Source organism: Rattus norvegicus, chromosome 13, assembly GCF_036323735.1.
Source record: "Rattus norvegicus strain BN/NHsdMcwi chromosome 13, GRCr8, whole genome shotgun sequence".
NCBI lineage: Eukaryota > Metazoa > Chordata > Mammalia > Rodentia > Muridae > Rattus > Rattus norvegicus.
The window spans coordinates 65,311,405-65,328,397 of NC_086031.1; the positions used below are offsets into that span (position 1 = coordinate 65,311,405).

General features: G+C 39.5%; 1 protein-coding gene across 7 annotated transcripts in view; it reads right to left on the reverse strand.

Annotated features, from left to right (window-relative positions):
* The window catches only part of Hmcn1 (hemicentin 1), a 469,150-nt gene that overhangs the window by 145,873 nt on the left and 306,284 nt on the right, over positions 1-16,993 (reverse strand). For all 7 annotated transcript variants that reach the window (XM_039090457.2, XM_039090458.2, NM_001271292.1 and 4 more), the window contains 2 exon segments: positions 14,483-14,658; positions 6,018-6,114 (listed from right to left, as the gene is read on the reverse strand). In XM_039090457.2, coding sequence (XP_038946385.2) covers positions 6,018-6,114; positions 14,483-14,658 — 273 coding nt within the window.

Below are 16,993 nucleotides of genomic sequence, written 5' to 3' on the forward strand. Positions count from 1 at the left end.
ACATATGCCAGTCCATGCTATGATATCCAGAAAAACGTTCAATTAACATGGATGGAGAAACCAAGATCTTCCATAACAAAACCAAATTTACACAATATCTTTCCACAAATCCAGCTCTCTACAAAGGATAATAGATGGAAAACTTCAACACAAGGAGGGAAACTACACCCTACATAAAGTAAGAAGCTAATCTCCTTGCAAAAAAGCCAAAAGAAGACAAACACACAAACAAAATTCCACCTCCAACAAAAATAACAAGAAACAACAATTGCTATTCCTTAATATTGCTTAACATCAAAGGACTCAATTCCCCAATAAAAAGACACAGAATAACAGACTGGATACGTAAACAGGACCCAGCATTTTGCTGCATACAGAAAACACACCTAAGTGACAAAGACAGTTACTATCTTAGAGTAAAAGGCTGGAAAAAATTTTTCCAAGCAAATGGTCCCAAGAAACAAGCTAGAGTAACCATTCTAATATAGAAGAAAATAGATTTTCAACAAAAAATTATCAAAAAAGATAAGGAAGGACACTTCAAACTCATCAAAGGAAAAATCTACCAAGATGAACTCTCTATTCTGCACATCTTTGCTCGAAATGCCAGGGCACCCACATTCACAAAACGAACTTTACTAAAGTTCAAAGCACACATTGCACCTCATACCATAATAGTGGGAGACTTCAACACCCCATTCTCAACAATGGGAAGATCATGGAAACAGAAACAAAACAGAGACACAGTGAAACTAACAGAAATTATGAACCAAATGAATTTAACATATATTTATAGAACATTTCATCCTAAAACCAAAGAATATACCTTCTTCTCAGCACCTCATGGTACCTTCTCCAAAACTGACCATATGATTGGTCACAAAACAGGCCTCAATAGATACAAGAAGATTGAAATAATCCCATGCATCCTATCAGATCACCATGGACTATGGCTGGTCTTCATAACAACAAAAACAACAGAAAGCCCACATACACATGGAAGCTGAACAATGCTCTACTCAATGACAACTTGGTCAAAGAAAGAAATTAAAGACTTTTTAGAATGTAATGAAAATGAAGGCACAACATACACAAACTTATGGGACACCATGAAAGCAGTGCTAAGAAGAAAACCGAGTGCCTCCAAAAGGAACTGGAGAGAGCATACACTAACAGCTTGACAGCACAGCTGAAGGCTCTAGAACAAAAAGAAGCAAGAGGAGTAGACCTAATACCAGGAAATAATCAAACTCAGAGATGAAATCAAACAAGTATAAACAAAAAGAACTATATACAAAGAATAAAAAAAAAACAGGAACTCAACAACAAGATAGATAAACCCTTAGCTAGACTAACCAGAGGACAGAGAGAAAGTATCCAAATTAACAAAAATTACAAATGAAAATGGAGACATAACAACAGAAACTAAGGAAATTAAAAAAATTATCCATCCTACTTCAAAAGCCTATACTCAATAAAACTGGAAAATCTGGATGAAATCGATAATTTTCTAGAAAGATACCACATACCAAAGTTAAATTAGGAGCAGATAAACCATCTAAACAGTCCCAAAATCTGTATATAAATAGAAGCAGTCACTAAAAGTCTTTCAACCAAAAAAAACGCCCAGGAGCAGATGGTTTTAGGACAGAATTCTATCAGACCTTCAAAGAAGACCTAATACCAATACTCTTCAAACTATTCCACAAAATAAATTAAACAGAAGGAGCACTACCCAATTCATTCTATGAAGCCACAATTAAGACCCATCAAAAGAAAGAGAACTTCAAACCAATTTCCTTTATGAATATCAACACAAAAATACTCAATAAAATTCTCACAAATGGAATCCAAGAATACAACAAAATGATCATTCACCATGATCAAGTAGACTTCATCCCAGGGATGTGTGGATGGCTTAACATACAGAAATCTATCAATATTATCCATTATATAAACAAACTAAAAGAACAAAACCATATGATCATCTCATTAGATGTTGAGAAAGCATTTGACAAAATTCAACACCCCTTCATGATAAAAGTCTTGGAAAGATAAGGAATTAAAGGCTCATAACTAAACAGAGTAAGAGCAATATACAGCCATCAAACTAAATGAAGAGAAACTTCAAGGAATTCCACTAAAATCACTTGACAAGACTACCCATTCTCTCCCTACCTATTCAATATAGTACTTGAAGTCCTAACCAGAGCAAATAGAAAACAAAAGGAGGTCAAATGAATATAAATTGGAAAGAAAGAAGTCAAAATATCACTTAAGTGACACCAAAAATTGCACCAGAGAAATCCTTCAGTTGATAAACAACTTCAACAAAGTGGCTGAATAGAAAATTAACTCAAACAAATCAGTAGCCTTCCTCTAATCAAAGGATAAACAAGCTGAGAAAGAAATTAAGGAAAGGACATGTTTCACAATAGTTACAACTAATATAACATACCTTGGTGTGACTCTAACCAAACAACTGAAATATCTGTATGACAAAAACTTCAAGTATCTGAAGAAAGAAATCGAAGAAGATCTCAGAAGATGGAAAGATCTCCCATGCTCATGGATAAGCAGGATTAGTACAGTAAAAATGACCATCTTGTGGAAAGCAATCTACACATTCAATGCAATCCCCATCAAAATTCCAACTTAAAGAGCAATTTGCAAATTCATTTGGCATAACAAAAAATCCGATAGTGAAAACTATCCTCAACAATAAAAGAACTTTTGGGGGAATCATCATCCCTGACCTCAAGCTGTATTGCAGAGCAATCATTATAAAAAGTGCATGGTATTGGTACAGAGACAGGCAGGCAGATCAATGGAATAGAATTGGAGACGCAGAAATGAACCCACACACCTATGGTCACTTTGTGTTTGACAAAGTAGGTAACACCATCCAGTAGAAAAAGACAGCATTTTCAACAAATGGTACTGGTTCAAGTGGAGATCAGTATGTAGAAGAATACAAATTAGGGGCTCGAGACCCCAAAAGTACAACAATGTCAAGCAACCAGAGCTTCCAGGGACTAAGCCACTACCTAAATACTATACATGGACTGACCCTGGACTCTGACCCCATAGGTAGCAATGAATATCCTAGTAAGAGCACCAGTGGAAGGGGAAGCCCTGGGTCCTGCTAAGACTGAACCCCCAGTGAACTAGACTATGGGGGGAGGGCGGCAATGGGGGGAGGGTTGGGAGGGGGACACCCATAAGGAAGGGGAGGGGGGAGGGGGATGTTTGCCCGGAAACCGGGAAAGGGAATAACACTTGAAATGTATATAAGAAATACTCAAGTTAATTAAAAAAAAAGAAGAAGAATACAAATTGATCCATTCTCATCTCCTTGTACAAAGCTCAAGTCCAAGTGGATCAAAGACCTCTACATAAAACCAGATACACTGAAACTAATAGAAGAGAAAGTGGGGAAGAGCCTCAAACAGTAGGCACTGGGGAAAATTTCCTGAACAGAACACCAATGGTTTATGCTCTAAGATCAAGAAGTGACAAATGGGACTGCATAAAATGGCAAAGTTTCTGTAAGGCAAGGAACACTGTCAATAGGACAAAACAGCAACCAACAGATTGGGAAAAGGTCTTTACCAATCCTACATCTGATAGTGGGTTAATATCTAATATATACAAAGAACTCAAGAAGTTAGGCTCCAGAAAATCAAATAAGCCTATTAAAAATGGGGTACAGAGATAAACAAAGACTTCTCAACTGAGCAATACCAAATGGCTGAGAAGCACCTAAAGAAATGTTCAACACTTCTCCATTGTTGGTGGGATTGCAAGCTGGTACACCCACTTTGCTAATCAGTCTGTTGGTCCTCAAAAAATTGGACATTGCTATACCTGAGGAGCCAGATAAACCACTCCTGCACATATACCCAAAAGATACTCCAACATATAACAAGGACACAAGCTCCACTATGTTCATAGCAGCCTTACCGATAATAGGCAGAAGCTGGAAAGAACCCATATACCCTTCAACAGAGGAATGGATACAGAAAATGTGATATATTTACACAATGGGATACTACTCAACTATTCAAAACAATGACTATATGAAATTCTTAGGCAAATGGATGGAACAAGAAAATATCATCCTGAGTGAGGTAACCCAGTCACAAAAGAACATACATGGTATGTATTCACTAATCAGTGGATATTGTCCCAAAACTCGGAATACCTAAGCAAAATTCATAGATCAATGAAGCTCAAGAAGAAGGAAGACCAACAATTGGACGTGTCAGTCCTTCTTAGAAGGGAGAGCAAAATACTCACTGGAGGAAATACAGGGACAAAGAGTGGAGCAGAGACTGAAGAAAAGGTCATCCAGACACTGCCCCACCTGGGGATCCATCCCATATGTAGCCACCAAATCCAGTCACTATTGCTAATGACAAGAAGTGCTTGCTGACAGGAGTCAGATATGGGTGTCTCCTGAGAGGCTGTGCCAGAGCCTTACTGATACAGATGAGGATGCTTGCAGCTAACCATTGGATTGACCACGGAGTCCCCAATGGAGAAAGAAGTTAAAGGACTGAAGGAGCTGAAGGGGTTTACAACCCCATAGGAAGAAAAAGAATATCAATGTACTAGAATCCCCAGAGCTCCCAGGGACTAAACCACCAACCAATTAGTACACATGGAGGGGCCCATGGCTCCAGCCACATATGCAGCAGAGGATGGCATTGTCCAGCATCAATAGGAGGAGAAGCCCTTGGTCCTGTGAAGGCTTGTTTCCCAATTTAGGGGAATGTCAGGGCGTTGAGGTGGGAATAGGTAGGTAGAAGTGGGAGCATCTGTATAGAAACAGGGGGAGGGAGAAGGTGCTATGGGAGAGGGGGGGAAAGGGGATAACATTTGAAATGCAAATACACAAAATATCCAAGAACAATAATTAAAAAAAAGACAAAACAAAAAGAAAAGAAGGGCCCGACAATAAGCACAGGAGTCTAACTGAAGGCAGGTAAGGATCACTGAGGAAATTCAGAACCAATCTCCACCAGAAATGCAGACTTTGGCAAGATAGAGTCCAATTTTCCAGCTTCAGCACGAGGGATTTTCTTAGCAGAAACTATAAGAAGTAACTCGGCAAAGAAAAAAAGGTGACGACCAGAAGCCAGTACCTGAGACTGGTGCAGTGGATGTGTGGCTTCAAGATGTGTGGAAAGGAGCCTCCAAAGCAGGGCCGTGGCTATGGTTCTGCTGCTAAGCTCTGGGGGTTCCATTCCTATTATATTTCGTCATTTTTTGTGAATATAGATTACTTTAACAATCAATAATGAATAAAGTTTTAAAAATTAAAAGATTAAATTGTCCGTCAAAATTAAGAAGAAACTTTACATATCTTTTTATTTCAAAATGTCACTTTTCTAAGCGAGTCAAATGTAAAACCCATTTAAGCATTTCACGGAGTGAAAATTGAAAACAAGTAACTAAAAATGAGACTGTATGCCACAAAGAGATGCAAAGTGATAATTAAAATAACGGTAAAGAGCTGGAAATGGGAGCATTTTAAACAAGTTAGCAGATAGATAGTCACAGCCAAGGCAGTGTACACTATCTTAGTGTCAAATGTTAAAAGGTTCGAGTGATAATAGCCTCTTATCTAGCAGTGCAGTGTCCTCTGCTAGCTTACAGGGCATGAACACAATTTGCATATGTAATGGCTTTTTAATTTACTCTCACTTGACAAACCCCACACTAGTGTCTAGAAAAACCCCAACAGTAGAAGCCCTGGCTGTAAACACTAACAGGTACGTTAGGCCTGAGAGGAACCGTGTCACACAGAAGTCGAAATGACTGACAGGTTCAGGCTCAGGGCCTCGGCTCATCTAAATGAGGTTTGGATCGTTGCATGGAGTAGCTACTCAGGAAACCGATCATTTCCATAGAAGAGCTGCAATGGAGAAACGCAGCTTAAAACTGGAAGCAGTAAGGAAAAGCAAATCACAAGCTCCCCTATGCTGCCCTTGACAAGCGCTCATTATACTCACCCCAGATGTTAACGTTGTAGTTTTTCTCTGTTTTCCCAGCAACATTTGTCGCTTCACAGGTGTATCGACCAGTGTCTCCGGCCTGAGCATCTTCAATCTCAAATAAAACAAATCAAGGTCATGTTTAAAAACGACCTCCCCTTCCCCCACCGTATATCCCTTTATTTAAAAATTTCATTTTCTGAGTAAGTCAAATGTAAAATTCATTTCATCATTTGAGGAAGTGAAGATTTTAAACGAAGAATTAGAAATGAGACTTTATGCCACATCATATTTTATTTTACTATACCTCCACTCTTCTCTTTTAGAATTAGGCTGTTTGTTCCTTGCCATTATAAATTGAAAGGATGCCACTTAGAAAATTGTTGCAACGCTCTCAGCCGAGAGACTGTATTCAGTCCAGAGGAGACTTTGGACTTGAATTTTGAGCAAAGTTGGAATTTAAATTTGGGAGACTCTTGAAATTAAGTAAAATTTTCACTATAAAATTGATATGAAAATTAGAGGTAAAATTTTCTGAAAATGTTTTCACTAGCTCGCAGTGCCAGTGTGGGACCATCATGCTGTGAGGTGTCCATGTCTCTGAATAAATCAGCCCACTGTGGTAACGCCCTTGAGGGTCAGACCCGGCCCCAGCTGCCTCCGTTTCTCTCTGCTTCTTCACAATCTCTGATATTCCATCCAGTGCCATTTACTATCCCCTCTCAGTTATAATAGGCTGGAATGTTTTAAAAAGATAAGCCCAGATAAATTCTTTTTTCTTCTTTATTTAGGCTGTTCTGTCGAGTTACCTGTCTACAGCAAGGCAAAGGAAGCCACCACACTGTAGAGCTCACAGAAAGATTTTAGAATGGGGATGTTGGTGTTTTGGAAAGCAGGGACGAACATCGAATGAAGTGCCTAGGGTACTCGTAGCAAAAGAAAAAAGAAAAGAAAGAAAAAGGGCCAAATTCCATTGTTTAATTTACTCTCATGTGTGAGGAAAATGCTGGGTATACTGTTAAGAAGGTATTCACTAACTAGTTAGGGTTGGGTTCTGTAGAATGTCTCATTGTATGGGTTTTCTCTCTACTCCTGCCAATGGGACTTGTACATCCCAGGTGGTCTGGCATGGGTTCATGGAAGACATCAGTGGATCTAAGGATTAATTCCCCATTACCTAAAGAAAAGAACATCTACACACACTGAAATTTATGTTCACAGGAATGCCTCTCTCTGTCATTCAGCCACATCTAAGCTTTGAGATCTTGCCAGGTGCTTTCTAGAACATAAGACTCATCCTCTGAGCACGAGCAGCACCCACACTTTTTGGTTATATAGCTCGGCTGCCTCAGCCATCTTTGCTTAGTTAGTTTGGCCTGACCTTTCCTTTCTGGATCACTATTTCCTTTATTAAAACAGCGTCATAATTCCCAGGATATTCCCACCACTTTTCTTTCTTCTTCTTTTTTTTATTAACTTGAGTATTTCTTATATACATTTCGAGTGTTATTCCCTTTCCCGGTTTCCGGGCAAACATCCCCCTCCCCCCTCCCCTTCTCTATGGGTATTCCCCTCCCCATCCTGCCCCCATTGCCACCCTCCCCCCAACAGTCTAGTTCACTGGGGGTTCAGTCTTAGCAGGACCCAGGGCTTCCCCTTCCACTGGTGCTCTTACTAGGATATTCATTGCTACCTATGAGGTCAGAGTCCAGGGTCAGTCCATGTATAGTCTTTGGGTAATGGCTTAGTCCCTGGAAGCTCTGGTTGCTTGGCATTGTTGTACATATGGGGTCTCGAGCCCCTTCAAGCTCTTCCAGTTCTTTCTCTGATTCCTTCAACGGGGGTCCCGTTCTCAATTCAGTGGTTTGCTGCTGGCATTCACCTCTGTGTTTTCTGTATTCTGGCTGTGTCTCTCAGGAGGGATCTAATTCCGGTTCCTGTCGGCCTGCACTTCTTTTGCTTCATCCATCTTGTCTAATTGGATGGCTGTATATGTATGGGCCACATGTGGGGTAGGCTCTGAATGGTGTTCCTTCTGTGTCTGTTTTAATCTTTGCCTCTCTATTCCCTGCCAAGGGTATTCTTGTTCCCCTTTTAAAGGAGTGAAGCATTCACATTTTGATCATACGTCTTGAGTTTCATTTGTTCTAGGCATCTAGGGTAATTCAAGCATTTGGGCTAATAGCCACTTATCAATGAGTGCATACCATGTGTGTTTTTCTGTGATTGGGTTACCTCACTCAGGATATTTTCCAGTTCCAACCATTTGCCTACGAATTTCATAAAGTCATTGTTTTTGATAGCTGAGTACTATTGCATTGTGTAGATGTACCACATTTTCTGTATCCATTCCTCTGTTGAAGGGCATCTGGGTTCTTTCCAGCTTCTGGCTATTATAAATAAGGCTGCTATGAACATAGTGGAGCACGTGTCTTTTCTATATGTTGGGGCATCTTTTGGGTATATGCCCAAGAGAGGTATAGCTGGATCCTCAGGCAGGTCAATGTCCAATTTTCTGAGGAACCTCCAGACTGATTTCCAGAATGGTTGTACCAGTCTGCAATCCCACCAACAATGGAGGAGTGTTCCTCTTTCTCCGCATCCTCGCCAGCATTTGCTGTCACCTGAGTTTTTGATCTTAGCCATTCTCACTGGTGTGAGGTGAAATCTCAGGGTTGTTTTGATTTGCATTTCCCTTATGACTAAAGACGTTGAACATTTCTTTAGGTGTTTCTCAGCCATTCGGCATTCCTCGGCTGTGAATTCTTTGTTTAGCTCTGAACTCCATTTTTTAATAGGGTTATTTGTCTCCCTGCGGTCTAACTTCTTGAGTTCTTTATATATTTTGGATATAAGGCCTCTATCTGTTGTAGGATTGGTAAAGATCTTTTCCCAATCTGTTGGTTGCCATTTTGTCCTAACCACAGTGTCCTTTGCCTTACAGAAGCTTTGCAGTTTTATGAGATCCCATTTGTCAATTCTTGATCTCAGAGCATAAGCCATTGGTGTTTTGTTCAGGAAATTTTTTCCAGTGCCCATGTGTTCCAGATGCTTCCCTAGTTTTTCTTCTATTAGTTTGAGTGTGTCTGCTTTGATGTGGAGGTCCTTGATCCACTTGGACTTAAGCTTTGTACAGGGTGATAAGCATGGATCGATCTGCATTCTTCTACATGTTGACCTCCAGTTGAACCAGCACCATTTGCTGAAAATGCTATCTTTTTTCCATTGGATGGTTTTGGCTCCTTTGTCAAAAATCAAGTGCCCATAGGTGTGTGGGTTCATTTCTGGGTCTTCAATTCCGTTCCATTGTTCTATCTGTCTGTCTCTGTACCAATACCATGCAGTTTTTATCACTATTGCTCTGTAATACTGCTTGAGTTCAGGGATAGTGATTCCCCCTGAAGTCCTTTTATTGTTGAGGATAGTTTTAGCTATCCTGGGTTTTTTGTTATTCCAGATAAATTTTCAAATTGTTCTGTCTAACTCTTTGAAGAATTGGATTGGTATTTTGATGGGGATTGCATTGAATCTGTAGATCGCTTTTGGTAGAATGGCCATTTTTACTATATTAATCCTGCCAATCCATGAGCATGGGAGATCTTTCCATCTTCTGAGGTATTCTTCAATTTCTTTCTTCAGAGTCTTGAAGTTCTTATTGTACAAATCTTTTACTTGCTTGCTTAAAGTCACACCGGGGTACTTTATATTATTTGGGTCTATTATGAAGGGTGTCATTTCCCTAATTTCTTTCTCGGCTTGTTTCTCTTTTGTGCAGAGGAAGGCTACTGATTTATTTGAGTTACTTTTATACCCAGCCACTTTGCTGAAGTTGTTTCTCAGCTTTAGTAGTTCTCTGGTGGAACTTTTGGGATCACTTAAATATACTATCATATCATCTGCAAATAGTGATATTTTGACTTCTTCTTTTTCAATCTGTATCCCCTTGACCTCCTTTTGTTGTCTGATTGCTCTGGCTAGAACTTCAAGAACTATATTGAATAAATAGGGAGAAAGTGGGCAGCCTTGTCTAGTCCCTGATTTTAGTGGGATTGCTTCAAGTTTCTCTCCATTTAGTTTAATGTTAGCAACTGGTTTGCTGTATATGACTTTTACTATGTTTAGGTATGGGCCTTGAATTCCTATTCTTTCCAGGACTTTTATCATGAAGGGGTGTTGAATTTTGTCAAATGCTTTCTCAGCATCTAATGAAATGATCATGTGGTTTTGTTCTTTCAGTTTATTTATATAATGGATCACGTTAATGGTTTTCCGTATATTAAACCATCCCTGCATGCCTGGGATGAAGCCTACTTGATCATGGTGGATGATTATTTTGATGTGCTCTTGGATTCGGTTTGCCAGAATTTTATTGAGTATTTTTGCGTCGATATTCATAAGGGAAATTGGTCTGACGTTCTCTTTCTTTGTTGGGTCTTTGTGTGGTTTAGGTATAAGAGTAATTGTGGCTTCATAGAAGGAATTCAGTAGTGCTCCATCTGTTTCAATTTTGTGGAATAGTTTGGATAATATTGGTATGAGGTCTTCTATGAAGGTCTGATAGAATTCTGCACTAAACCCGTCTGGATCTGGGCTCTTTTTGTTTTGGAGACCTTTAATGACTGCTTCTATTTCCTTAGGAGTTATGGGGTTGTTTAACTGGTGTATCTGTTCCTGATTTAACTTCGGTACCTGGTATCTGTCTAGGAAATTGTCCATTTCCTGCAGATTTTCAAGTTTTGTTGAATATAGGCTTTTATAGTAAGATCTGATGATTTTTTGAATTTCCTCTGAATCTGTAATTATGTCTCCCTTTTCATTTCTGATTTTGTTAATTTGGACACACTCTCTGTGTCCCCTCGTTAGTCTGGCTAAGGGTTTATCTATCTTGTTGATTTTCTCAAAGAACCAACTTTTGGTTCTGTTGATTCTTTCTATGGTCCTTTTTGTTTCTACTTGGTTGATTTCAGCTCTGAGTTTGATTATTTCCTGCCTTCTACTCCTCCTGGGTGTATTTGCTTCTTTTTGTTCTAGAGCTTTTAGGTGTGCAGTCAAGCTGCTGACATATGCTCTTTCCTGTTTCTTTCTGCAGGCACTCAGCGCTATGAGTTTTCCTCTTAGCACAGCTTTCATTGTGTCCCATAAGTTTGAGTATGTTGTATCTTCATTTTCATTAAATTCTAAAAAGTTTTTAATTTCTTTCTTTATTTCTTCCTTGACCATGTTATCATTGAGTAGAGCATTGTTCAATTTCCACGTATATGTGGGCATTCTTCCCTTATTGTTATTGAAGACCATTTTTAGGCCGTGGTGGTCCGATAGCACGCATGGGATTATTTCTATCTTTCTGTACCTGTTGAGGCCCGTTTTTTGACCAATTATATGGTCAATTTTGGAAAAAGTACCATGAGGAGCTGAGAAGAAGGTATATTCTTTTGCTTTAGGATAGAATGTTCTATAAATATGTTAAGTCCATTTGGCTCATGACTTCTCTTAGTCTGTCAACGTCTTTGTTTAATTTCTGTTTCCATGATCTGTCCATTGATGAGAGTGGGGTGTTGAAATCTCCCACTATTATTGTGTGAGGTGCAATGTGTGTTTTGAGCTTTAGTAAGGTTTCTTTTACGTATGTAGGTGCCCTTGTATTTGGGGCATAGATATTTAGGATTGAGACTTCATCTTGATGGATTTTTCCTTTGATGAATATGAAGTGTCCTTCCTTATCTTTTTTGATGACTTTTAGTTGAAAATTGATTTTATTTGATATTAGAATGGCTACTCCAGCTTGCTTCTTCCGACCATTTGCTTGGAAAGTTGTTTTCCAGCCTTTCACTCTGAGGTAGTGTCTGTCTTTGTCTCTGCGGCGTGTTTCCTACAGGCAGCAGAATGCAGGGTCCTCGTTGCATATTCAGTTTGTTAATTTATGTCTTTTTATTGGGGAGTTGAGGCCATTGATATTGAGAGATATTAAGGAATAGTGATTATTGCTTCCTGTTATATTCATATTTGGATATGAGGTTATGTTTGTGTGCTTTTCTTCTCTTTGTTTTGTTCCCAAGACGATTAGTTTCTTGCTTCTTCTAGGGTATAGCTTGCCTCCTTATGTTGGGCTTTACCATTTATTATCCTTTGTAGTGCTGGATTTGTAGAAAGATATTGTGTAAATTTGGTTTTGTCATGGAATATCTTGGTTTCTCCATCTATGTTAATTGAGAGTTTTGCAGGATACAGTAACCTGGGCTGGCATTTGTGCTCTCTTAGGGTCTGTATGACATCTGTCCAGGATCTTCTGGCTTTCATAGTTTCTGGCGAAATGTCTGGTGTGATTCTGCTAGGTCTGCCTTTATATGTTACTTGACCTTTTTCCCTTACTGCTTTTAATATTCTTTCTTTATTTTGTGCGTTTGGTGTTTTGACAATTATGTGACGGGAGGTGTTTCTTTTCTGGTCCAATCTATTTGGAGTTCTGTAGGCTTCTTGTATGCCTATGGGTATCTCTTTTTTTAGGTTAGGGAAGTTTTCTTCTATGATTTTGTTGAAGATATTTACTGGTCCTTTGAGCTGGGAGTCTTCACTCTCTTCTATACCTATTATCCTTAGGTTTGATCTTCTCATTGAATCCTGGATTTCCTGTATGTTTTGGACCAGTACCTTTTTCGCTTTACATTATCTTTGACAGTTGAGTCAATGATTTCTATGGAATCTTCTGCTCCTGAGATTCTCTCTTCCATCTCTTGTATTCTGTTGGTGAAGCTTGTATCTACAGCTCCTTGTCTCTTCTTTTGGTTTTCTATATCCAGGGTTGTTTCCATGTGTTCTTTCTTGATTGCTTCTATTTCCATTTTTAATTCCTTCAACTGTTTGATTGTGTTTTCCTGGAATTCTTTCAGGGATTTTTGTGACTCCTCTCTATGGGCTTCTACTTGTTTATTTATGTTTTCCTGGAATTCTTTCAGGCATTTTTGTGATTCCTCTCTGTAGGCTTCTACTTGTTTATTAATGTTTTCCTGTGTTTCTCTAAGGGAGTTCTTCACGTCTTTCTTGAAGTCCTCCAGCATCATGATCAAATATGATTTTGAAACTAGATCTTGCTTTTCTGGTGTGTTTGGATATTCCGTGTTTGTTTTGGTGGGAGAATTGGGCTCCGATGATGCCATGTAGTCTTGGTTTCTGTTGCTTGGGTTCCTGCGCTTGCCTCTCGCCATCAGATTATCTCTAGTGTTACTTTGTTCTGCTATTTCTGACAGTGGCTAGACTGTCCTATAAGCCTGTGTGTCAGGAGTGCTGTAGACCTGTTTTCCTGTTTTCTTTCAGCCAGTTATGGGGACAGAGTGTTCTGCTTTCGGGCGTGTAGTTTTTTCTATCTACAGGTCTTCAGCTGTTCCTGTGGGCCTGTGTCTGGAGTTCACCAGGCAGGTCTCTTGCAGCAGAAAAGTTGGTCTTACCTGTGGTCCCGAGGCTCAAGTTTGCTCATGGGGTGCTGCCTCCCCACCCCTTTTCTTTAGCATGCATGAGATCCTATTCATCACGGTGCGTCGGTCTTCCTTGGGAAGTCTCTTTAGCCTGCTGCCTTTCCCACATGCAGACACTCATTACCTCCTAAATATTCTTGGTTGTCGGTAACAATCCTCCTGAGGAAGGAGACGATATGTAGCTAGTAACATGGGTTTCGGAGTTACGCTCCCTGTGTTCCACTTCAGTGTATGCTCCTTGGCAAGAGGACACATTGCTTGTCTATACTTTCATTTTCTCAGTTGTGCTATTAGCAGAATTTTACAAATATACATTGTGGTTACGGACGTTCGAACCCTTGGGTTCCTTCAGCCTAATTCCTCAGCCTTCTTCAAACGCCAGTTCAATTTGACTTGGATGAACTTCCTGTCAATGTTCTCTCAAACCTTCACTTTGTGAACTTCTCTATCTCCTATGACCTAACTTACTTGCTTTCCTTAGTCAGAAATTTTGTTCCTCTTTGAGCTATAAAACTAGGTTGTCTCCCAACATTCTTCCCTATAAGCAGAGCCTCACCATTTGCTGCCCCTCTCCAAATACTCAGTACCATCCACTTGGTCATAACCCAAATTTACATCAGTTCTGCACATCTGGGATGAAGTGATTTTAACTTTGTGTGGATTTATGTAAGATTACAAGATGCTGAAGATATGAGAGGCAACCTTATCCAGAGCAACTAAAGTAGGCTGTTGCTGATTGGTTGAATGAGTATACATAAGGAAATTCTTAAAGTACTTTTATAATATCTGTCCCCTTTTAGACGGTTTCTGGCTAACGTATGAATGAATGACTAAATATTTAATATTATATATCAAATTAGTTAATGCTATCTTAAGAATATACTTGGGGCTATTAAATAGAGTTCCTAGAATCGTATTAGATGGCAATAGAACATTTATAAATGATCAGCATGTTCAACAGACACAACACTGAAACCATGTGCTTGGGAACTGGAAATGAATCTACAGCCTTACCATAAGCACACTTCCATTTTCAGAGATACTGAGACCCGGTCTCTTCAGCAGAGGGCGGCCATCCTTGAACCACATCAGAGTAGGTGGGGGAACAGCATCACTTTGACAAAATAACTCCACAGTTTGGCTAATGAGGACAGAGACATTCTGTTCTTCTCCCATAATATTGGGTGGAGCTAAATGAAAGATGAGTGTTCTCTCAGGATAAATCAGGCCAGCACACTATGAATGTCCACTAATGATCAAGTTATAAGATACACACAGAAGAACTATGTTGTTTTTAAGATAAAAGACACAATCATTCTTGTATACACTATGGGCTTCATTTTATTCAGAGGCAATGTTAAATTACTGATTAATATGTTCATGTGGACCATAGATTCCACTCACTAATTGTTTTCATCTTTAAGAGCTTTTACAATTCGAAGTTCTCACCAGTTACATCTAAGAACTGCACAGAACTATACGGGCCTTCTTGGAGCTTTCGAAATAGCAAATCGCCCATGAAATGTTTTGGAAACAACAATGAATTTTAAAACATGATTTCAATATTTATCTGTGTCTTTTGCAAAAAAAATAAGTTTAATATTTATTTGAGGCAACATCTTTCAGAGGATGAGGAAGAGGTTGTAGAAGTTGTCCGGCAAGTCCCCATGTCAGAAATGTGCAAACATAAAATAAGTGATTGGTAAGGATTTTCACAAAATGCTATGGCTGGTATCATCTACCAACCTGTGGTTTAGAGTTCTCTGCCCTACCAACTTTCTCTGGTGTGAAAGACTGTGGGGAAACTGAAATAACAGAGAAGAGGCTACGTCAGCATCGGTGACCAGCTGTAGGACATGTTCATAACTGCAGAAATCGAGGAGGTCTGTTGATACTTTAACGAGATTAGAATAAGGATCCCCTGGCCTTTGGGCTTGTCAGATGCTGAAATGCTTTCTGATAGAATCTTAAAAGACTTCCCTTCCCTCGGGTGTGTTGAAAATACGCTGTCTTTTGTTCCCAGGTGATTTGGTGTGGCTTTGAAGGAGAATAGGCACTATAGGCCATCGAGGACTCATTCAGGCCTGTCTACATCTACATTCAGAAAAGACAAGTGAGGGACGAAATCAGGACCTGTTACAAAAAGGCCTCTCTGAAAAAAGCAAGGGGGAGACTTTCCTTGGCCAGTTCTCACTAATTGCCTCAACCACCAGGGAATGTATTTATAGTGTTTTTGTGTTGTGGTTATTGTTTGGTTTTGATTTTGTGGTCAAGGGAAAAACTAGTCTGTTTATATTCACTTGGGTCCCAAAGGGCCTTCCAAATGCCTTGCTAGACACAAGATTATGGTAATAAAAATATTATTACAGTCTATGGGCTGCTGTTTCAGGCTTAATAACCCAGCATGTGGTAAAGGAATGATCAATGTCCCAGACCGACCAGCAACATTGTGTGTCTGTAGCCACCAGGGTTTCCTGATGCCAGATCTGCTGCAGAGGGAAAGGGTTACGAATAAGAGAGACATCTGTGTGCTGTCCCTGGGTCCTTGGCTTCAGTAAAACAGGAATAAATGGACCGTAAAGATGAAAATACCCAACAGAGTATTTTCATAGAATTTAAGAAGGCATGTTTTCTTTATGACTGTTCTAGATATCAAGGTATATTATTTGTAGACTGACAAATATCATGTATGAATTGAGGTCACTGAAGCCCCAGCCTTGTTCTGGGGTTACTTATTCTGAGATGGAGTCAATACTCAATGCTACCCACTTCTAGACAATCTAGCTGCAGTGTGAGTAGGGGAAAATCATGAATTTTATCTGAAATCATATCTAGTTTAACCTATTTCTCAAACAGGCCTCAACTCAAGGATATTGGGATGATCACAAAACGCGTCTCTTGTAAGTATAGTTAAAGGCAAGGAAGCATGGCTTTGAGAAGAATACATAAAGAGAGCTTTTCCAACAGACACTCACTATAGTTAAATTATATACAGCTGCCAGCTGTAGTCTTGTGCTTCAGAATGCTTTATAAAACACCCTACATCAGTGTACACATTCTAATTAAAATTTTATTTTGGTAGGTGTGTGCCATGTGTGTTGTTATATATGTGTTGTTATATATGCCTGGGCTATAAGCATATAAACTGTGTGCTGTTATATGTGTCTGGGGTATATGCATATAAACCATGTGTGTTGCTATATGTGTCTGGGGTGTATTTATATAAGCACTGAAACAGAATGCTTGGTGTCTTTATCACTCTCTGCCTATTCCCTGGAGACAAGGTCTCTCACGAACCTGATGTGTTCTGATTGGCTAGCCTAGCTGACCAATGAGCTCCTGGGAGATAGCTACCTCTTTTAGCCCCCAACACTCGGGTTACAGGCACATAGGGCCATGCCCAGCTTTTACATGGGTTTCAGAGGGTTAAGTTCAACTTCTCCCGTTTGAACAGGTGCCCTTATGCCCAGATGAATCATCTCCTCAGCTCCAATGACCTTGGAACTTAAAAGGGTTAAAATCAAT